Raw genomic sequence first — 20,820 nt, forward strand, 5'->3', positions numbered from 1 at the left:
CCGAACCCAAACCAACAACGCGCACAACCCTCCCCCCCACCCCCCCACCCCTCATCCCCCAATGCTGGAACGCCTCCTCCCACCACCTCCCCCTCACCTTCCCCCCCAATCTCTCCCCCCGGTATGTCCCTGCTGTTCCTGCTGGACGCCGGCATTTGATACTCATGTCACACCCCACACCCCATCTTATACCGCTTGTCCAAACACTCTTGCCACCCCACCGCCCCACCTCCCGCCCGCCCCACCTCCCCACCTGCAGCACTGCGTTCATGAAGCAGGTGTTGCCCAGGTTGTTCAGACCGCGCAGGCCGGCGGGGAAGCCGTCAGAGGGGAGGGCAGGCAGGGCAGCAGGCGGCGGCGGCACAGGCGGGTGGTGGTGGGGGTGGACGGGCCCCGCACTGCCGCCGCCGCCACCACCGCCGCCGCCGTAGCTTGGAGCCAGCAGCAGCGCTCCGGGCGCCTGTGTGTGTGTGTGGGGGGGGGTAGCCATCCATGGGATGGTGTGTATCAAATATGAAGTGAAGTGCCGACGTCCAGAGGTACAGCGGGCACACGCGACGCATTCCATACCGTTGTTTCGCCAGCGGCAGGCTGCTGGTTCCCCCGTGTTTCCGTGGCGGCTAATGCTAAAATACTAAGTTCCTATTGAAAGCAAGTAGTCTGGAGTAGTAGTGGTGATAAGTAAGGCTCGTTGGTAAAGAAGCTGAGTGCATGCGTCTAGGTGGCTAGCTTAGCTGCTGCGGCGCGAAACCGGGACCCCGCGAACTCACCTAATCGCTCAGCAATGCAAGCCACGCCAGAGCCGCGCGCGCAGGGGGAAGCACACACAGGAAATGGGCGAGCGGCAGTAAGGCGTGGCGGACTCAAACGGCAAACAGGCGGCACAGACATACAAGCAAACGTGCAATGCGAGTAGTAGTGAGAGCCAAAGTAAAAAACGTAAAAAACGGCACGACGACGCGAACAAGCATAAAAGCAAGGGCAGCCCAAAAACGCAATGGGGTCCACACGATGCCCGGAGCACACGCACACACACTCACGCAGACACACACGCAAAGCCCCGACAACCAACAACGGCGGGGGAGGAAAGGTTAGGGGGCGCGGCGGGGCTCGGATGAGCTCCCACCACCGCGCCAACCCACGAGGCAACTCCCAGATGCACTCGTGAGCGGACACAGCGGCGAGGGATCAAGGGGGCCCCGCGGCCAACAAACACGGGCATGCCACCATCGTCGCAAAGCACTGTAAGCTAAAAAACGGGTGCGAGCGGTCAGTGAGTGATGGTAAAAGGTGAGGAGGTGATAGGAAGTAGTAGGTGAATTAAGGTATAAGGCAAACGGAGCGCTGGCTGTCCTATACGCATGAGTTTGGCTGACTTCGAGGACACGGCGCAATCTAAGGATGTGTCGTTTGCCCAAACCCGGCTGCAATGGCGTAGACCGATGACACGTACGAAGCTCAGACGACGTGGTAGTCAGCGGCGCTGCAGTGGGTCGAGTGAACCCAAAGGCTGCATGCGGGGCGGTGTGGCGGTCAAGCCTGACGCCCCACAGCCAATGGGAACCGCCACCCCAGCCGCCGTAAGCCGGCAGCTACTTAGCGGGTGGTCGACGAGAGCCCGGGGGCGTCGCGTACCCCTCGGGTGAGCAAGGGGTGAGCGCGGGCCCGTGAACTCCCGAACCCTCCCTTGCATCCGCGCCCGATATTAGCGCCACTGTAACCGAGCCGCTACGCTCCCAGTGCTCTCCCAGGGGCCACGACAATAGAGCACTGAGCATTGACCGGCAAAGCGGTAATGTGGGGCGCTGCCCAGGCGTATAATGCGACGAAGCCAGCGGCCCAAACGGGGGGGTAGCCATCCATGGGATGGTGTGTATCAAATATGAAGTGAAGTGCCGACGTCCAGAGGTACAGCGGGCACACGCGACGCATTCCATACCGTTGTTTCGCCAGCGGCAGGCTGCTGGTTCCCCCGTGTTTCCGTGGCGGCTAATGCTAAAATACTAAGTTCCTATTGAAAGCAAGTAGTCTGGAGTAGTAGTGGTGATAAGTAAGGCTCGTTGGTAAAGAAGCTGAGTGCATGCGTCTAGGTGGCTAGCTTAGCTGCTGCGGCGCGAAACCGGGACCCCGCGAACTCACCTAATCGCTCAGCAATGCAAGCCACGCCAGAGCCGCGCGCGCAGGGGGAAGCACACACAGGAAATGGGCGAGCGGCAGTAAGGCGTGGCGGACTCAAACGGCAAACAGGCGGCACAGACATACAAGCAAACGTGCAATGCGAGTAGTAGTGAGAGCCAAAGTAAAAAACGTAAAAAAACGGCACGACGACGCGAACAAGCATAAAAGCAAGGGCAGCCCAAAAACGCAATGGGGTCCACACGATGCCCGGAGCACACGCACACACACTCACGCAGACACACACGCAAAGCCCCGACAACCAACAACGGCGGGGGAGGGGGTGAGGGGTGAGGTGTGGGGGTGAGAGGGAAGGGAGGAACTATGGTGTTGGGTTGCAGGGAAGGGCGGCGCATGCGGCCGACATGCCAGTACCACTGGGGCACTGCGGCACACACACACACATGCACACCATGGCCGGCCCTCGCGGCCGCCCCCTCACCGCAACACCACTGCCTCCCGCACGACCCGCCGCTCCGCTCCACCCCGCACCAGGCCCACGTGCCCCAGGCCCCCGCCCTCGACCTCACCCCGTGCGCCTGCCCCCCGCCGCCTGCTCCTCCTGCTCCGCCTCCTCCGCCTCCTCCTCCTGCTCCGCCTCCTCCTCCTCCCCCGCCTGCTCCGCCTCCTCCTCCTCCCCCGCCTGCCACCGCCGCCGCCGCCGCCAGCTGCTGCCTCAGCGCCGACAGCCCGGTGTCTGCGGCGGCGCGGGCCCGCTTGCTGCGCACGTCGTGTGCGGGGTCGTGCGGCGGCAGTGCGGGGGCGAGGCCGCGGCCCAGGTAGGCGCCCACCACGTGTGCCAGCTGAGGTGCGGGTTGGGAAGATGGAGGGTGGGATGCGCTTAGGATGGCAAGTTGCTTGAGTAAAGCGGGCAGCAGGGCAGGATGGGCGGGGCTGTGCAGGGTACCATACACGTGCTGCACCGTCCGAGTGTGCAGTCCCCTCGAACATAGCCACATCTCTCTTCCGCTACCTCTCCTGTCCCCCTCAGCGAGTGCTGGCCCCCTTCCTCCCCTTTCCTCCCCCTTCCTCTTCCCCCCTTTCCTCCCCCGCACCTGTCTGCCGCTGTCAAAGTGCGGGCAGTACACGAAGTCGCCGCACGCGGCGCAGTACAGCTCCCGCCGCGGCACGTCTAGCAACAGCGCACAGCCTGAGAGGCAGGTGGGGAAGTCAGAGAGAGAGTGTGTGTATGTGTGTGTGTTAAAGAGCACAAGGAAAACGTTGCGCAAAGACAGTGTGTGTGTGTGTTAAACAAAGAATCAAACGGAACAAAATTCCGCCAGACACGCGCGCGCAGTTACCAACAAATACCGACGCCGGTTACCGAGCTCCGCGTTTGTCGATGTTGCCCCAGTTGTCACCTTGAGTATACTCACCCGCATTCGTTGCCTGGAACCCCCTACCCGGGCGTTTGGCATTCAGCCTCGTCTCCGAGGTGCGCCCGCATGCGCTGCCATGCTCCGCGTCGGCGACGCGCTACAACGTTTACCGGGCACGCCTATCCCCGACGTCTCGTCCACAGTCCATAGCCAGTCTTACCTATAAGCGAGAGAGAGAAGTAAAAGCATAGGGCGGCAGCACAGAAGTGTCACGGGCATGCAAAATGGCAACGGTGAAGAGGGGCGGCGTGCGACAGTGTGTGTGTGTGTGTGTGTGTGTGTGTGTGTGTGTGTGTGTGTGTGTGTGTGTGTGTGTGTGTTTTGTCGGGGCCCAGTGGTCGTGTGCTCCGCCCCGCCAGCTCACCTCATCGGCCGCCCTCCCCGACCTCACCACTCCTTGACCAACGCCACCAGCTGCTGCACCGCTACGCACAGCCCCGCCCGCCCGCCCGCCCGTCTGCCCGACTGCCCGACTGCCCCAGCTCACAGCACACAGCCCTTGGAAGCAGTAGTTCAAAACAGCCCCCAGCCTTCAGTGTCTGCCGCTTGGCATTCCGCCAGGCCCAAACCCTGACCCCTCCACCGCCACCACCGCCACTACCACCGAAGTGCACTCGTGACCCTCTCCTAGCATCCCCCCATTGGGCTCGGGCATACAGACCTCCCCCAAAGCCCCCCCCCCACCACCACCAGTGCGCCACGGCCACTGCACCCACCGCACGCGCCGCAGCCACTCAGCGCCGCCACGCCACCGCCGCCGCCGCCCAGGCCGCCGCCCCCAGCCCCCGGCAGCGCGGGCATGTGCGGGCAGGCCGACACCAGCTGCCCGCAGGCGCAGCAGGCGTGGGAGGCGCCGTGCGGGCCGCCGCCGCCGCCACCGCCGCCTGACGCGCCGTCGGGGCCCACGGCCTGCGCGTGAGAGCAACAAGGCGTCGTGGCGCGCGCGTATGTATACTTGTCGTCACGACGTCGCCAATGGGGCGCAGTGACTTGGCAGACGCAGCGAGCATGTGAGCATGTGAGTATATGGGCGCTCGATAGCAAAGCGCCGCAGCCGGCGGGGAGCCGGACGGCGGGAGACAGCACGGGGCTCTTCAGAGCCAGACGCACAAACACACACGACAGGGGACAGTCGTTTGCGGTCGGTCTAACACCAACCTGTCCGGCCTGCTTTGACAAATCATGCTGCAAGAGCAGATTCCCGTAGTCGGTGGCTTTTAGCTCGCATGCGCGGGCGTGCGGGCAGCCAGTCTGGCGCTCGTCGTCGTCGCCCGCGCTCCGTTTTGCACCCATGGTACCTAGCGTCTATGTCACATCGAAATATATCATCATAAAAGCTACCTAAATTACTTGCGGAGCATTTCACGTTATGCCGGAAGTTTCATGCTGAACACGATCCGTTGGCTGTGAAGGACGGATAAAATGCTCAACACAAACCAGATGAAGACATCCTGGTAAGTAATTTTTGTATCCCCGTTCTCACCGCTCCTTGATCGCGCCCACAATCGTTGTTTTGCGCCCGCATAGTCCTCAAAATCATTCTATTGCGGCAATAACTGCTAACCAAATATATACGCTCACATAAATAACTCTATCTCACGCATGAACAAGTTTTGCCGCGCTGCGTCGCTTCCTCTTCGGTCGAGCGCTTCCTCCCTCGCGACCAAATGCCACCACCTATCTCAGCCCAACTCGTGCTCGGCGTTGCGGGCGACTTGCTGACACCGGACGAGGAGCGCACCCATTATCTGACCAAGGTCGGCGGCGCGGCGTGGGTGCCAGCCGGCCCCTTGGGTGATGCAGTCGACTGGGGCTGCGCCGCCCGCTGCGGCGTGTGCAGCAAGCCGCTGTCGCTGGTGCTGCAGGTAGGCGAGGGAGGGGCTGGGATGGCTGGTTGGTTGGGAGCTCCTGTCGCAGCAGTGAGGAACACGCCTGGATCCTGGACACGCCAGAGTTATCGGCAGCCAGCTGGCTGCCGACACACCAAAGCCCCCGTGAACCCATCCACATACACACACACGCACACGCACGGCAACCCCCTAGACCCCCCATTGTTGAAGCACCCTAACCCACTGCCGGCAGGCGTATGCCCCCCTAGCCGCGGAGGCGGCCCCTGCCCCTGCTACTGCTCCTGCGCCTGCTACTGCCGCCGCCGCCGCCGCGTGTGACGAGCGTGTGCTGCTGCTGCTGGGCTGCTGCCAGCCCGGCTGCGGCGCCGCCCCCGGCAGCTGGCGCGCCTTCCGGGTGCAGCTGCCGCCGCCGCCGCCGCCACAGCAGCAGCAGCACCAGCAGCAGCAGCACCAGCAGCAGCACCAGCAGCAGCTGTCGGCCCCGGGCCCGGCTGCGGCGCCCACCAGCTCAGCCGGCGGTCACCAGCCGCAGCCGCCGCAGCCAGCGGCAGCCGCCGACCCCTTTATGGGTGGCTTCGGGGCCGCTGACGGCGCGGCGGCGGATGCGTTCGGCGCGGCACCCGGCTTTGGCGATGGCGGGTTCGGGTTCGGGGAGGGGGCCGAGTTCGGGGCCGCGGACGGCTTTGGCGCCGCTGCCGGCTTCGGATTCGGTGGAGAGGACACAGGGGCAGCTGGTGCGGCAGCAGCAGGCGGGGCCGCAGCAGCAGTAGCAGCAGGGGGCGCGGCGCTGGATTTCGGCGACCTTGGCGACGCGCTGGAGGCGGCTGCGGAGCGGCAGGCGGAGGCGCAGCCGCACCAGCACCACAAGCAACGAGCCGGCAAGGCGGAAGCGGCGGCGGTGTCGGGCAGGGAGGGCGGCGGCTCGGGCGCGGGTGTGCCCAGCTGCTGCCTGGGGGCTGCGGGGTGCTGCCTGGGGCCGCCGCTGCCTGAGTTCCACTTGCTGGCGGCGGAGGAGCCGGCAGGTGCGTGTGTGGTTGTGTGTGTGTGTGTGTGTGTGTGTGTGTGTGTGTGTGTGGAACAAAAACAAACGGAACCATACTTATGTGTGTATGTGTGTATGCGTGTATGCGTGCGCATATGTGTGGGTGTGGCGTGCGTTTACGGGCTGGCGGTTCATTGTTTGTGAACGACTGCGGGCGCAAGGTTGGGGCGAAGTATGGTAATTGTAAAGCCGAAGCGCGCTCTGGATCTGGATTGACACTCGAGCCTGATTGCAGCGCACCGCACACCCACTGCGCTCTGTTGCAGCCGCCCGCCCCGCGGAGCGAGACCCCCACGTACAACGGCTTTTGGCGGAGTACCAGCAGCAGCAGGAGCAGCAGCAGCAGCGGGCGGCGGCAGGGGCGGCAGGGGCGGGCCCCTCCACATCCACGCCGGGGGCAGGCGCGGCAGGCAGCGGGCCGGGGGCGCGGGGGCAGCCGGGGTCAGCGGCCGCCGCGGCCGCCGCTCGGCCGCACGGCAGGCAGCGGGCGGGTGCGGGCCGGACCGGTGCTGGTGCAGGTGCCGGAGCCGCAGGCGGTGACGGTGGCGGTGACTCCGGCTCAGAGGACGAAGACAGTGTTGGTGATGGAGGCGGGGGTGTGGGCGACGGCGGCGGCAGCGAGGCTGGCTCCGAGGCGGTTGAGAGCTGGGCGGGGGAGGAGTACGAGGAGGACCACGTGCGAGGTGTGGCGGGGCCGTACCTCAAGTTCGCGGCGCGGCTGGCCAGGCGGCCCGACCAGTGTGCGCGGTAGGGTGGGAGTGGGGGCTTGGAGGGAGCGAGAAGGAGTGGGGTAGGGGAGGAGGTAAGGGAGATGCAGCTGTCTGTCGTACTGGCGACTTGTCACTTTGACGTGCCCGGCCCGGCCTCGCTCCTGACCTCCTACCGCCCGCCCCCCTGACCTCCTACCGCCCACCCTCTTGACCTCCTGCCTCCCCTGCCTCCCCTGCCTCCGTGCACACACACACACACACACACACACACACACACACACACACACACACACACACACACACACACACACACACACACACGCACACACACACACAGGTACGCCCGGCGTGGCGAGGTGCTGTGGCCGGGTCGCGAGCAGCCCGCGCCGCCGGCCTGCACATACTGCGGCGGGCCCCGCGTGTTCGAGCTGCAGGTGCGGCGGGGTAGTGGTGGCAGTGGTGGCAGTGGTGGCGGTGGTGGCAGTGGTGGCGGTGGTGGCAGTGGTGGCAGTGGTGGCAGTGGTGATGGTGGGAGTGGGAGTTTGGGGCAGTGGTGGCAGGGTTGGCAGGGGTGGGAGTGGGGTGGGAGTGAGGCATCCGGCGTGCCGGCGGCTTCTCACCAACACCTCCCGTGATCATCAAACCCCCATTTGCCGCCACCCCCACACTCGCGCCACAGGTGTTGGCGCCGCTGATGGCAATGGTGTTGGACTGCGCGGCGGGAGGCTGGCTCACAGGTGGGTGGGTGTGGGGCTGTGAGAGGGAGTGGCGGAATGGGCCGCGTGTGGGCAGGGGGTCGGCGCGTTGGGCGGGCCTACGGTGGGGCAGCGCGGGGCTAGAGGTGGAGGGCACACGCACTGACACTGCACTGACACGCACTGATTTGTGTTGGGACTGTTGGGACTTGACCACATGCCGGTATGTGTCAACGACCTCGCAGCCAGGCTGCTGCCCCTGCTGCCTGTGACGTACGTCGACTGCCGCTGCTGCTACTGCTGTTTGCTCCCCCCCCCTGCTCCCCCTCTGCTGCTGCTGCTGCAGGCGAGCAGCTGGCGGCGCACGCAGCCGCCATCAACGCCGCTGCCAACTGGGACTTTGCCACGGTGGCCGTCTTCACGTGCGCTGCCAACTGCGGTGGCGGCGGCGGCAGTGGCGGCGGCGGCTCGGAGGCGGAAGCGGGGGCGGTTGTGCAGGTGGCGGAGGAGTGGGTGGCGCTGGTGGGCGAGGAGCAGTGCCACGTGGAGGAGGAGCTGAGGCTGAGCGGGAGGTAGCGGGAGTGGAGCGATGGGGGCAGTGGGGGACAGAGGTGGGGACAGGAGATTACTGGCGGGCTGATGCCAGTTGTGGGCTTGTGGGAAGCGGTGTGCGGAGAGGGCGAGTACGTGTGGGCAGGCGCCGTGTGCGTGTATGGAAGTCGAGTGGACGCGGGGACCAGGAGGCCTGCCACGAGGTCCCTGCGGCGTGCACGGCACAGGGTCAGGGCTAAGGGCCTTTCTTAAGAGTTTGGAGGTCGGCGCAGGGACATGCCGAATGCGGTGGACACAGTCAGCTGGGGCGGTGGGCCCAGGTGGATCCCGATCGGATTCCGGCCCTCGGGGCCCACCGGCAAACCTTCGACTTCGTCCATACAATCGGGCCCCGCACGTGTACTATAATGCTTCATTGCGTAAAATAGTACCTGCATTGCATTCGTAAGCTGCGTAAAACGCTGTTGTAGAAAGGACACGGCCCCAGCATTCTGCCCATTAGCAGGCATCACTTTCAAGACGCCACCCCTTGCACATAATGAACATGAATGATGAAGCCGCGAGTCATTCTCGTTTCCTAAAGCTCACGCCGGACCTCATCCGTTACATCGCGGACTCTCCTGTGCTGCATCTGAACGATGTGGCGACCTCGCTGAAGCTCACTTGCACCACCATTGCACAAGTGCGTCGGTGACACTTAAGTGAGGAATGTTTATGGGGAACAATGCGCCTGTCCACGAAACTTGACTGCTTGCCCCTCGCCGACCTTTCCCTCCTTCCATCACCACTTCCACCGCGTGCTCCCCCCCCCCTCCCCCATTCCACCACACACAGTGCCTGCGGGGCCACCGCCTGGTGCTGCTGACGTGGCAGCGCACCGACGTGTCCTGGCCGCAAGCGCCCCTCGCCGACCTGCCCTGGCCCGGACACGAGTTCGCACGCCACTGGGGCCGCCCCGAGCCCTGGCGCCGCCTCAGCCGCCGGCAGCGCCAGCTGCTGCTGTGCCTGGCCGCCTCCAGCCGCCACCCGCCCAGTCTGGCGGCGGCGCTGGCGCAGTGCGGCGCGGTGGTGACGGCGGACGTGCTGGCGGCGGCCGCCGCTGCCGGCGACCTGGCCGCCTGCGAGGCGCTGCTGGCCGCGGGGTGCGACTGGTCGGCTGCTGCGGTGCTGGAGGCGGCGGCGCGCTACGGCCACCTGCACGTGTGCCACTGGGTGCAGGAGGTGGAGTGCAGGCTGCGTCCCGGCCGGCGGCCGCACACGCTGCTGCCGCTGTGCTGCGACACCGACCTGCTCACCCGGGCGGCGTCCCGCGGCGGCAACGCAGGCGTCGTCCTGGCCTGGGTGCGGCAGCAGGCGGAGGCGGGCAACCAGACCGTCAGCAACTGCCACATCGCCACAGGCGCGGCGGAGGTGGGGGACATAGAACTGCTGGTGGAGAGCAGCAGCCGCAGCAGCAGCAGCACCACCAGCACCACCAGCAGCCTGACTGACGCGACTGCTGAACGGCGGCTGGCGCTACTGCCCAGCATCTGCTACGGCTGCCCGCTGGCGGTGTTGCAGGTGTTCTGGGGCGGGTGGGGCTACAGGCCCTGCGGCCGGCTGTGCGGCGGGGCGCTCGGCCCGGCGGCGCAGCAGCTGCTGGTGGCGGCGGCCATGAGTCCCACACCCGACTGGGCGGCCAAGTGCGAGTGGCTGCTGCGCACGTGGGGGCCGGAGCGGCTGGCGGGCTGGGCGGCGTGTCAGCCCGGCGGCCTGTTGCTGAGCGACCCCCACACCGGCCGGCTGGTGCAGAGGCACCTCATGCTGGCCGCCGCGGCCTCGTCGCACCAGCTCCAGCTCCAGCGCCAGCGCCCGCACACGCACATACACTCGCGCTCACACGCGCAGACCTCAAAGCAGGCCAGCCCCTCGCCCGACACCACCCCCGCCCCCAAGCCCAGCCCCACCCCCGGCACCACCTACCTGACACGCCTGCAGTACCTGGCCGCACGTGGACTGGGCCTGCCGCACACCGCCGGGCTGGCGGCCGTGTACGCGGGTGACGTGGCAGCAGCCGAGCTGTGTCTGGACTACTGCTGGCCGCAGCCCCCCGGCCCGCCGCCGGCTGCTACTGCCGCTGGTGCCGCTACAGCCGCTACAGCCTTCGAAGACGCTGCACATGCGCTGGAGGAGTGGCAGAGGACGACGCTGGAGCTCATGGCCCAGGCGGCGGTGCGGAGCGGGTGTGTGGGCGTGTTGTCGGCTCTGCGAGCTCGTGGCGGCGCCGCCTCCGCCGCCGCCATGGGGGCTGTGACTCAGCACCTGCTGGGAGCGGATCCGGCGGATTTCGGTCTGCTGGATTGCAGTACCGTCAACGACTGGAGTGCGGAGTGGCGCTTCCGGGGCGGGCCCGCGGTGGCCTGGCTGCTGGACCTAATGGAGGAGCAGGAGGAGGAGGAGGGGGTGCGGGGGGAGCAGGAGCAGCGGGAGGGGGAGGGGGAGGAGCGGGAGCAGGGGGAGGGGAGGGAGCAGGGGGAGCAGGAGGCGCGATGTGGTGAGCAGGCGGCGGAGGCAGGGCGTCACGAGGCGCCGTCACAGCCGCCCCAGCGGCAACCCCCACAGGGGCCAGGGGCCCAGGTGCCGCTGCCGCAGCCGCGCTGCTGGTCGCGTGTGTTCCGGCTGGTGGCGGTGTTGGGGGGCGGCGCGGGGGGCGGCGGGGCGGCGGGGCAGCACTTGGCGCTGCTGCGGCGGCTGGTGGCGGAGCGGGGGGCGGCGGTGGACCTGGAGGCGGTGGCGCGCGGCGGCGGAGTGGAGGCGCTGGAGTGGGCGGCGGAGCAGGCGGCGGCGGCGGGCGGGCTCAAGCCTCTCAGCCAGCGGGCGTTTGACAAGGTGTTGTCTGTGGGCAACTGGGCCGCCGCGGACTGGCTGCTGGCCTCCGGCCTGGCGCCGCCGCCGCGGGAGCTGCAGGCGGGCTTCAGCCGCCGCGCCGCCGCCGCCCACATGCCCGACCTGGCGGCGCTGAGGTGGCTGGTGGCGCGGGCGGGCGTGGCGGTGGACGGCGGGGCGGGCAGGCAGCTGGGGCGGCTGGCGCTGAACGCGGTGGGCGGCCAGGCGGCGTGGGTGCAGGAGCTGCTGGCGGCGGCGGCAGAGGACTGACGGAGGGGGCGGCGTAGGGCGGGGATGTAGGATGTTCAGGGGGTTCAGGGGGCTGCCTGGTTATGAGCCAGCGAGCGTAGATTGCGTGCAGCGCCTAAAAGAGATGAACGGCGACGGCGGAATGTCCACCTGAATGAAGCTGGGCTGCCAACGGGCACCAGACCCGCTGGCCCATGCTGACACATGTAACACTGAGACCATTTGACATATTTGCAGCCGCAAATGGAAAGGCCTGCGACTCACCGCAACTCCCCGGCCTGCATGGGCGACCTATCTACTGGACCGCAGACAGCACACATTGGCTACGGCCCCATCAACCAAGTGGCAAGCCATAGTAAGCCTATTCATCGTGTCAACTGATGCAGAATCACTAAAACTTGTTGAGAAAGTCTGCTGCCTAGCTAAACAACGCGTCCATACCAATGTCGGGACCTATGTCCAAAACCCCAATTATGCATCCGCCGCACCGCTGGCGCCGTGCTGGCCCCCTCCCCAGCGTGCCCGCGGTCCCTTGCACCAGCTAACCGGCCTTTTTGGCCTTCGCCCCCAACCTTCTGACTGTCCGAGGTCATTGTTGGCTGGGGCAACGCCAACACTGGCTATGGCGGTTGCATCAGCAGGTTGGGGCGGGGCCCAAACCGGGCACTGCTCCGCCTGCTGGTGGACAAGTACGCGCACCTGGTGGTGTACGTGGACGAGTTCTACACATCGCAGGCAAGATGAGAGCAGACAGGTTGGAATGAGTAGACAAGTGGTCGGGTGGACAGGATGGGGCTCGTGTACAGGTAGCCGGGTAGCCAGCAAGGTTCACACTGTACTCCTGGCCCCTCCCTGCCCAGGTGTGTGCGAAGTGCGGGCGGCGCTTACTCGGCGACGGGCAGCGCTGCCTGCAGGCGGTCGTACCATGGGGGGGCTCACGTGCTCACCAAGTCCAAGTGTGCAACCACTGCGGGACGGTGTGGGTGAGTCCACTTTGTGGGCGGGCGGCTGGCTGGGCGATGGTGTGTGATGGGACAGTGGCAAGGCAGGTTGGTAAAGTCCCTTAGGGCGCAGCTAATTCCCATACCCAACACAAGGCAAACAATTGGCAGAGGCAGGGTAAGAGTGCGCGGCTGGTCTAACGCCGGAGTTACTGTACCGACGAGTTGCTGGCTGGCTGGAAGTTTGCTGACGCGCATTCCTCACGCTCCGGGCGCCCGGCCAGGCGATAGCACCACACAGACGTGGCGGCTCAGTGGGGCTCAGTGGGGCTCAGTGGGTGATGGCTGGCTGGGTGACGGCTCAGTGGGGCTCAGTCGTGGGCTCAGTGGGTGATGGCTGGGTGACGGCTGGGTGACGGCTCAGTCGTGGGCTCAGTGGGACTCACTCACTCTACCCTCCCGACGGTGCAGGGACGTAACGTCAACTCCGCAACCAACATCCGGCACGCGCTGGTGGAGATGCTGCTCAGGGGATGCTGCTGGGGCACACTGGATGCTGCTGCCTTCCCTGATGCTGCTGGCGCACAAGCGACCTGCATCGCTGCAGACTGGCGGCGGCGGCGGCGGTGGCAGCGGTGGCGGCGGCGGCAGCAGCGGGGGTGCGTGCGCACATCTTGGTAGCGGAGGGGGCGGGAAAGGCCACGTGGAGGAGGAGAGCGCAGCGCCGCCCAAGAAGCGGCGCAAGCGCGCAGGCTGAGGAGCCGGCTGGCGGTGTCTAGGTAGCGGTCCGCGGTGGGGCTGGCAGGGCATGCGTAGCGGCATGACAAGTAGTGCGGCTGTTGACAACTGTGCTGCATCTGGCTGCGTTTGGCTCTGCTGTGGCATCGCGACTGCTAGATAGGCACCTGGTTTGGCTATGTGCCTGTGGAAACCGACCCCGGCTATGTCCGGGCGATGAGGTTGTTCGGCCTCAGACTGTGGAGGGGCTCAGCCCCTTTTCCCGTGACCGGGGAACACTTGTCTGGTTCCTCGCCTCCCTCACACCCCTGTCCCTCATCCCCTACGCTCCCTCCTGCGCCCTGCCTCCTCTCCCCCGCCACCCGCCTCCTCCGCGTTCCGCCTCTCCCTGTCGTCCTTCTGCTCCTCCTCCAGCCTCAGCCGCCGCGTCCGACCTGCGCCTCCGAGACCACCTGCTAATTCCCGAGGGGAGGGCACGGCGGCGGCCAGTCGAGTATGCAGGGGCTGGTCTAACTGGTCGGCGGCGGCAGGCAGTGACAGCTCTTTGGCATCCCGCGCAGTGCTGAAGGCGCCGGCGGGTGGGGCCACTTATTGCCCTTGAGCCGCAAAAGACCATGCGTGGAAGCGCCCGCGCCGTCTCCCTGGCCCTCTGCGCCTGGGCCTCTTTTCCAACGTTCGACCGCCCTGCTCACTGCCTTTGAATCCTACCTTCTTCTTTGGGGTAGCGCACAGCTGGGGAAGAAGCGAATCGCCGTGCGCAAACGGCGATGGGTGCGATGGTCCGAAACGCGCGAACGTGTTGAAGTCATCCTCGTCGGCCAGCAGGCGTGGCGACGCAACCGATTTACTAGTGCTGGTTTGGCTTGTATGATCCACCGTAGAGTACGCCGACCCTGCAAGCCTGCTTGCGCAGGTCGCGGAAGAGGACAACAGCAACGAGCCTGAAAACAAGCCTGCCAGGCGCGCGCCGCTTGCAGCTAATACTGATCGCATGATGGCTGTTTCAAAAGGCTTTACGTGTACAGCGAGTGATGCCCAAGCGCAAATATCGCTTCACTAAATCGTTTAAAGGGCTGACAGCAAAGCTTTCGTCGTTAGGCAGATTATTACCATTTACCTTAGGGTTTTAAACCCTCAAACCCTAAGAGCCTATTCCAATGAAAAACAATATTGGCCTGCATTGGGCGGGATTGGGCTCGGGCCCACGCGGGGAAGTGCCATTGTTGATAATGTGTGCCATCAGAAATTATTGCAGCACACTGATTTCAAAACCGCAACCTTCTATGCCATTTGCATTTGATATAGAAGCAAGGCGAGCTGGCACCCAGACGTGAGATGAATAGCGTAACGCCTGAACAGGGCCCAGGTAGATACTGTTGTATTGCACGTTCTGATGTGCTGTCCTATACATCAGAACGTCACCAGGAATGGCTGCGCGCAGGGGCCATGTCAGCCGTTGGCGCAACGCGCACGCTGGTCGCGTGGGCCGTGGCCGTCGCAATCGCAGTCGCAAGCTTCCTTGCGCGAGCCTCGGGCCTGGAGCGGCTCATCCTCAGCCTCCGTATCGTCGCGGAGCTGGCGAGCCTGCTGCTGCATCCAGCATTTCGTTGCTGCTCCCTTTGGCAGCTGCTGGCCGTCGCCACGTGGCTGCAGACAGAGGCCCGCAATGATCCGGACGACCCGCTGCTGATATTGCTCAGGCGGCCGCAAGACGAGGGTGAGCGTTGCGGCCAGTGTGCAGGACTGGCCACCGGGAGTGTTTGTTCACCGGCTTGGACAGTAGACCTAAATTATGGGCGCTCTTTTCTTTGCGATGTGATGCAGTGCTGCTGTCGGGACCGGCGCCGGGCGGCATTGGCGCCAACGCGCCCCAGGCTATCCGCATTGCACTGCAGCAGGCAGGCGCGACGCCGTGCGCCATGTGTCCCGACGCATGCTTCGCAACCAAGAATGCTGCACAGTTGCGCCAGGTGCGCCAGCCATTGGCCTGCCCGGTGGTGCAGGGTGGGCCTGGCATAGCACAGCGTGGCAGGCACGTTGGCACCAGCATGCCCGCTGGCGTGCGTGCGCGGTTCACCCGCCACACGCGTGCTCATGCGCAAGAGGCCCCGACGTGCCCCCGACCCCATTATATCTCTCTGCCCATGCAGGCACGCCAGGCATTGCTGAGCCAGTTTCCAGTACTGTTCAGCGTCTCGGCCCAGGCAGCGCAGCAATTCAACATCGCCGCGCGCGGCACACGCATTTTTGATTCGATTGTCGTCTGGACCAAGCACGACATCCTGTGCAGTGACTCCCAGTTCTTCGACATGGCCTTTATGTAGTCGCGTGTAGTCAAAGCTAGGAGCCATGAAGCTTCTGGCTTCGGTGCTAGTGGCTCCACAATGGCAATCAAGCACCTATTGCGCCCGCCAGCAGGGGCGGGCGGTGAAGACAAAGAATGGCAGGGGCATATTAGCACCGAAGCCAGAAGCTTCATGGCTACTAGCTTTGACTACACGCGACTACACGCGACTACACAAAGGCCATGTCGAAGAACTGCGAGTCACCGCACAGGATGTCGTGCTTGGTCCAGCCGACAATCGAATCAAAAATGCGTGTGCCGCGCTCGGCGATGTCGAATTGCTGCGCTGCCTGGGCCGAGACGCTGAACAGTACTGGAATGAGTTTGGTATAGGCCGTTTGATGGTCGTTAGCTAGGAGTTATAAGGGCCCACCGGCCCGGGCCACTGGTACTTCAGTAAGCGACTGGCCACCTATGCCGGTACACATCATGATTATGACACTAAAAAATAACCCGATGTTTGTGGAGGAGAGCAGGCTTTCTTATGGGGCAGTGGGGAGGCACAGGCGTAGAGGGTGTCGATCGAGGAGAGGATGTGTGCGGGGAGAGGATGTGTGCGGGGAGGCATAGTCATGTCCGGACATGTCGTTTTGCGCACGCGGCGAACAAGAAGAAGAGCGTGCAGTGCTTTGCAAGTTCGTTCATGTAAATGTACGCTACTCGAATGTCGGCCCGGAATACTTGAGGCGTAAATATACGCCGGTTACAGCCAATTGTACGTTTCCCTGGCAATGGATATGCAGCTGTATTCCAGAGCGCTCTCTACAGCAATTCTTATTATGAAGCAACAATAGATATCGCAGCGCGCCCCCTGCCACAAAGGCAAGACATGTATTCGTCTCCATAAATGAATGAATTGCTCCGCTCGCAGCTGCGTATAGCCTCGAAAGCGTACGCTATGAGCTATGTCTATTATTGCAGTGCCAGCGAATGTAGAGGCTGGAGTAGCTGTGGTCGCCGCGAGCGCTCCCAAGCATGCTCGGAGCCGGTTATTCCGGCTCCACCCTGCCCCGCTGGCTGTTTGGGCGCGCAGGACCAGGAAAACTATTGCTTTTAAGATACATTTAAGTTGCAGTCAGTCACTGATGCGTTCAGGATGCACAAGGACGGCAACAGTGGGTACTGCTTGCCCCGAGCATGCTCGGAGCCGGTTATTCCGGCTCCGCCCAGGCCGCCGGACAGGCCAGTCTCCTAGTCTCCGCCCAGCTTCGAGCCATGCTGCTTTATCCTAGAAGCAAACTTGCAGCAACCTTCAGAGCCGCTGCTGGGGCGCGCGGACGGTAAGGAGCGTGGATGCGCGTGGCAACAAATTGAAAGCCTGGTCGCCGCACAGGAGAGCATCTGGCACTGGCTGCAACAGATGTACCTTCGCTCAAAACACACAGTCGCACTCATGAGGTCCCAGGGAGTGTTTGGTGGAAGAAGGAAATCAAGGCGAGGATGGCGTTGACCGCGCTGTTGCGCGTCCACCCGCACCCTTTGTCGGCCAAGGCACTGTTCCTCCTTATCAACTGTCTGGGAATGGCTGACAACGTTTATCCATGCGCGCGCAGACGGCTAGAATTCAACATGGCATTGATGCAGGCTGCCTCATTCGACGCCTATCCTGTGACACCTTCCCTAAGCGTTGCCTTCGCTTAGTTGAAATTAATGCGCGTAGAATGTTACAACAAAAATACACACAGAACCTTGATGAGTGGAAGACAGCGTAAAAGTAGGCTTGGGGCGCTTAAACAACAACTAAAGGCTGCCCCTGGCCGTCCGTCAGGTTCAACAAATGACGCTGTCAGCAATAGCATTAGAACAATTGATGATGGGCGCATCGTTTCGCTGGCGACAGTGCGGATAGGAGCGCCACCGTTGTCTGCGGTCACACTAGCTCAGCCTCTGTCCGTTGAGCTATCTGGCGACAAGTACGATGTCAACTATGGCGGGGACGCGGCATCAGGACGCGATGTCTGCTTCGACGCTGGCGACGAGCCGGAAACCTTACATGAAAGCTTGCAGGCGCCAGTCACAGGCACAGTCTCAGCTACGATCTCGGTTATGGACGACCAGGATCCGTTTGCGGTATTCGGTTGCTGCGACATCTCCGGATGTCCCCACCCTCCGCAGTCTGGTGGCGTCGCAAGCCTGACGACTTTCCTGGCGCAGATTTTCCCTGACAGCGCGCTGAAACCTGTGGCAACTACACGCCAGAAATCCGTCTACTGCCTCCCAGCCGACCACAAAATGAAGCAATTCGTCCTCACTACCTTCCAAACTATTACCTTTGCCGACGGCGTGCATGTCATCTCGTATTGCACGTGCAATCCAACTTGGCGCGACAAGGCGTCTGTGTTCGAGTGCGACACGAGTCCGTGCACCCGCGCAGCCAGCCTCGCCGCGCTGGGCCACGCGTGCCCGCACGCCCGGGCTCTGCAGGTATGTGCGGGTTTGCCGGGATGGTAGCCAACCGAGGATAACGTCAAGTAACCGCGGCCTTCTCCCTTCCTGCCCGTAGCTCCTGTGGACGTGGCAACCGACCCTGCGTTCGATGCCGCTGCACCCTCTGACGCGGCTGTCTGACCCTGACCCACCACCCAAGATCCAGCAAACACAGTTCCCTGGCGCCCCGCACCCGCATCTGTGCTCGGTTTGGCTAGTTGGTTCACCGCTGTCGGGTGATGCTGCTGTCGTGTACTGCCAGGGGGGCGTGCACAGGTGCACAGCATGCTCAGCCAGCAAACGCTGCTTGCACGTCAAGCAGCTCACTGGTGCTGACCAGGGTGCAGCGGCAGAGCGTGATGACACTGAAGACGCCATCGACGAGCTGGCATCTATCATCGCCAGCTACGTTGATGCCACGACCGGCAAGCTGCAAGTCAGATCAGTGTCACAAGTAGGTTGCCGTCCTTGTGCATCCTGAACGCTTCAGTGACTGACTGCAACTTAAATGTATCTTAAAAGCAATAGTTTTCCTGGTCCTGCGCGCCCGAACAGCCAGCGGGGCAGGGTGGAGCCGGAATAACCGGCTCCGAGCATGCTTGGGAGCGCTCGCGCCAACCACAGCTACTCCAGCCTCTACATTCGCTGGCACTGCAATAATAGACATAGCTCATAGCGTACGCTCCGAGGCTATAGCAGCTGCGAGGGGAGCAATGCAAGCATTCATGGAGACGAATACATGTCTTGCCTGTGTGGCAGGGGGCGCGCTGCGATATTGCTGCTTCATAATAAGGATTGCTGTAGAGAGCGCTCTGGAATACAGCTGCATATCCATTGCCAGGGAAACGTACGATTGGCTGTAACCGGCGTATATTTACGCCCTGATTTACGCCTCAAGTATTCCGGGCCGACATTCGAGTAGCGTACATTTACACGAACGAACTTGCAAAGCACTTCTTCTTGTTCGCTCTTGTACGCCTCCCCTCAACATCCCCTCCCCTCGACACCCTCTCCATGCTATCCTCCTTCGCCGCACACACGCCTGTGCCTCCCCACTGCCCCATAAGAAAGCCTGCTCTCCTCCACAAACATCGGGTTATTTTTTGGTGTCATAATCATGATGTGTACCGGCATAGGTGGTAAAATTCTAACTCCAAGTACCGAGTACGGGGACAGGATAGCACGCATGCTCGTGCACACCACCTTGTAACCAACAACAACAGGAGTTGAAGTGGAGGTGTGCATGTGCAGTTGCATGGCCGCGTGCGGACTTGGTGCACGTGCAGTCGCATGGGTCAAAGTCCGGCCCCGTCCGGCCTGGTCAAAGTCAAATGTTTGGTCAAGAGTCAAAGGTCAACGCGTCGTACCTTCCCTGGAGCGTTGGGCCGCTGGGCTAGTATATCAGATGGCGGTCGTGCTAGGGTAGAGAAGGAACCAGACACACGCTGCGAACTAAGCAAGCAAGCTCTGAGTATCCCCACCGGTCCAAAGTGACCACACGGTAAGTCGTTGAGTGCGACTTGCCTGGCCCCTGTGCCTCTTGCGCTCTGAGCGCCGGTTTCCCTCGGTTTCCCCTCGTGCCTCTGAGCACGCAGCCTGCAGCGCCTCAGTCCAGCTAACCCCAGCTCGGCAGCGCAACAGCCCCTTCTCCCCTTGTCTCCCATTCGCAGGGATCCTCACCCCCTCGCGCTATCTCTCTCCCCCTTACTCTCCCTCGCCTCCCTTGGCGAACTGAAGGCTCGGGTTACTTGGGTTCGTGTCAGCCGTTGACACGCAGGTGGTTACCGTGCTTGGTACCTCCCCGCTTTCTACCTTCCGCTGCTACGCTTCTGCATCTCAATCTATCAAACCGTTGTTTCGATATTATCTACAGCCCCAGCGCTATCTCGATAACTCTTCCCCTTTCAGCCGTCTGTCTCAGCACAGCCTGAAGCACACTCAGAGCGAGACCCCATCAGTGGACGCCGTGCTACGTGGACCTGTCACTCTGTCCCCACACGCGTGCCAGGTGGTGTTAACCCGATCCGTGGGCCCCTCCACTCACACACAGCAAAAGTTTTGATTTTTGTTGGTGTACACTTGTGTGTGGTGTTGGGTTTTGCTTTGCCATAAGCATGTAGGCGAAGTGTTGGTTCCAAACAGCGAGCGCTCAGCCTGGCCACCCTGGTTATTCGTGCCCTGGAACCGGCAGGGTGCTGTGTCGGTCTGCAGTTGCTGGCAGGGGTGTTTGCTGGGGACGGCGAGCACTGCGCACCGAGCTGCGTAGCGGAGCACCCAGCCGCGTCCGGGGCAAGCCGCTGTGGCACTACCACTTCTCCGCCTTCCGCCGAAAGCGCTGGGCTGCGTTCATCCAGCGCGACCGCGCGCTCCACCGCGTCGCCAAGCAGCTCACGGGCGGCAGGCCCAAGGAGGAGGTGGTGGTGGGGTGGGGTTCGTGGGCCTTCCAGGGAGGGCAGGGCGGCTCCCCCATCTCCGTCAGGGGCGGGCGCGCGCCGACGGGGCGGCTCATCAAGCTGCTCCGTGAGCGCTACGCCAAGCATGTGTTCATCATCGATGAATACAAGACCTCCAAGGTGGGTGGGTTGAGTGGGATTGCAATTGCTGGTGGGTGGGTGGGCCGCTGGGTTTATGCCTGGCTTTAGCGGAAGCCCTTGTGTGGCCCCCCTCCCTCCCACCCTCCCGACCATGCAGACCTGCTACAACTGCGGGTGTCAGGAGATGGCCATCAAGCGGCTTGGGGGGCTGAAGGAGGGGCAGCGGCCCTGGTCGGTCAAAGTCTGCAACGACTGCTTGACGACCTGGGTGAGGACCGTGCATGTGCGGGGACGGCTGGGCACTGGGGACGGATTGATT

At 63.5% G+C, this 20,820-nt stretch overlaps 5 protein-coding genes across 5 annotated transcripts in view; 3 read left to right on the top strand and 2 right to left on the bottom strand.

Moving 5' to 3' along the window:
* The window catches only part of CHLRE_14g608452v5 (uncharacterized protein), a 12,556-nt gene extending 7,589 nt beyond the window's left edge, over nt 1-4,967 (bottom strand). Inside the window, exons 1-5 of the mRNA XM_043069926.1 lie at nt 4,713-4,967; nt 4,271-4,463; nt 3,231-3,325; nt 2,706-2,978; nt 254-460 (exon numbers count right to left, since the gene is read on the bottom strand). Of these exons, the coding sequence (XP_042916599.1) occupies nt 254-460; nt 2,706-2,978; nt 3,231-3,325; nt 4,271-4,463; nt 4,713-4,847 (903 nt within the window). The 5' untranslated portion in view covers nt 4,848-4,967. The remainder of the gene's footprint in view (nt 1-253; nt 461-2,705; nt 2,979-3,230; nt 3,326-4,270; nt 4,464-4,712) is intronic.
* A 150-nt stretch (nt 4,968-5,117) lies between these two features.
* Nucleotides 5,118-8,749, top strand: CHLRE_14g608500v5 (uncharacterized protein). Its single transcript, XM_043069927.1, has 6 exons — nt 5,118-5,419; nt 5,637-6,426; nt 6,713-7,193; nt 7,494-7,590; nt 7,836-7,893; nt 8,198-8,749. Exons 1-6 carry the CDS (start codon nt 5,222-5,224, stop codon nt 8,425-8,427), a joined length of 1,854 nt encoding a protein of 617 aa, XP_042916600.1. The 5' UTR covers nt 5,118-5,221; the 3' UTR covers nt 8,428-8,749.
* Nucleotides 8,750-8,847: 98 nt separating this feature from the next.
* CHLRE_14g608550v5 (uncharacterized protein) lies at nt 8,848-11,739 on the top strand. Its single transcript, XM_043069928.1, has 2 exons — nt 8,848-9,085; nt 9,238-11,739. Exons 1-2 carry the CDS (start codon nt 8,948-8,950, stop codon nt 11,536-11,538), a joined length of 2,439 nt encoding a protein of 812 aa, XP_042916601.1. The 5' UTR covers nt 8,848-8,947; the 3' UTR covers nt 11,539-11,739.
* Nucleotides 11,740-14,457: 2,718 nt separating this feature from the next.
* Nucleotides 14,458-16,201, top strand: CHLRE_14g608600v5 (uncharacterized protein). Its single transcript, XM_043069929.1, has 4 exons — nt 14,458-14,562; nt 14,638-14,913; nt 15,021-15,166; nt 15,347-16,201. Exons 1-4 carry the CDS (start codon nt 14,532-14,534, stop codon nt 15,518-15,520), a joined length of 627 nt encoding a protein of 208 aa, XP_042916602.1. The 5' UTR covers nt 14,458-14,531; the 3' UTR covers nt 15,521-16,201.
* A 2,683-nt stretch (nt 16,202-18,884) lies between these two features.
* On the bottom strand, nt 18,885-20,517 carry CHLRE_14g608652v5 (uncharacterized protein). The gene has a single exon (XM_043069930.1). The coding sequence runs from the start codon at nt 20,474-20,476 to the stop codon at nt 20,273-20,275; it is 204 nt and encodes a 67-aa protein (XP_042916603.1). The 5' UTR covers nt 20,477-20,517; the 3' UTR covers nt 18,885-20,272.
* Between the last annotated feature and the right edge of the window lie 303 nt (nt 20,518-20,820).

The sequence above is a fragment of the Chlamydomonas reinhardtii genome, chromosome 14, assembly GCF_000002595.2.
Source record: "Chlamydomonas reinhardtii strain CC-503 cw92 mt+ chromosome 14, whole genome shotgun sequence".
Taxonomy (NCBI): domain Eukaryota; kingdom Viridiplantae; phylum Chlorophyta; class Chlorophyceae; order Chlamydomonadales; family Chlamydomonadaceae; genus Chlamydomonas; species Chlamydomonas reinhardtii.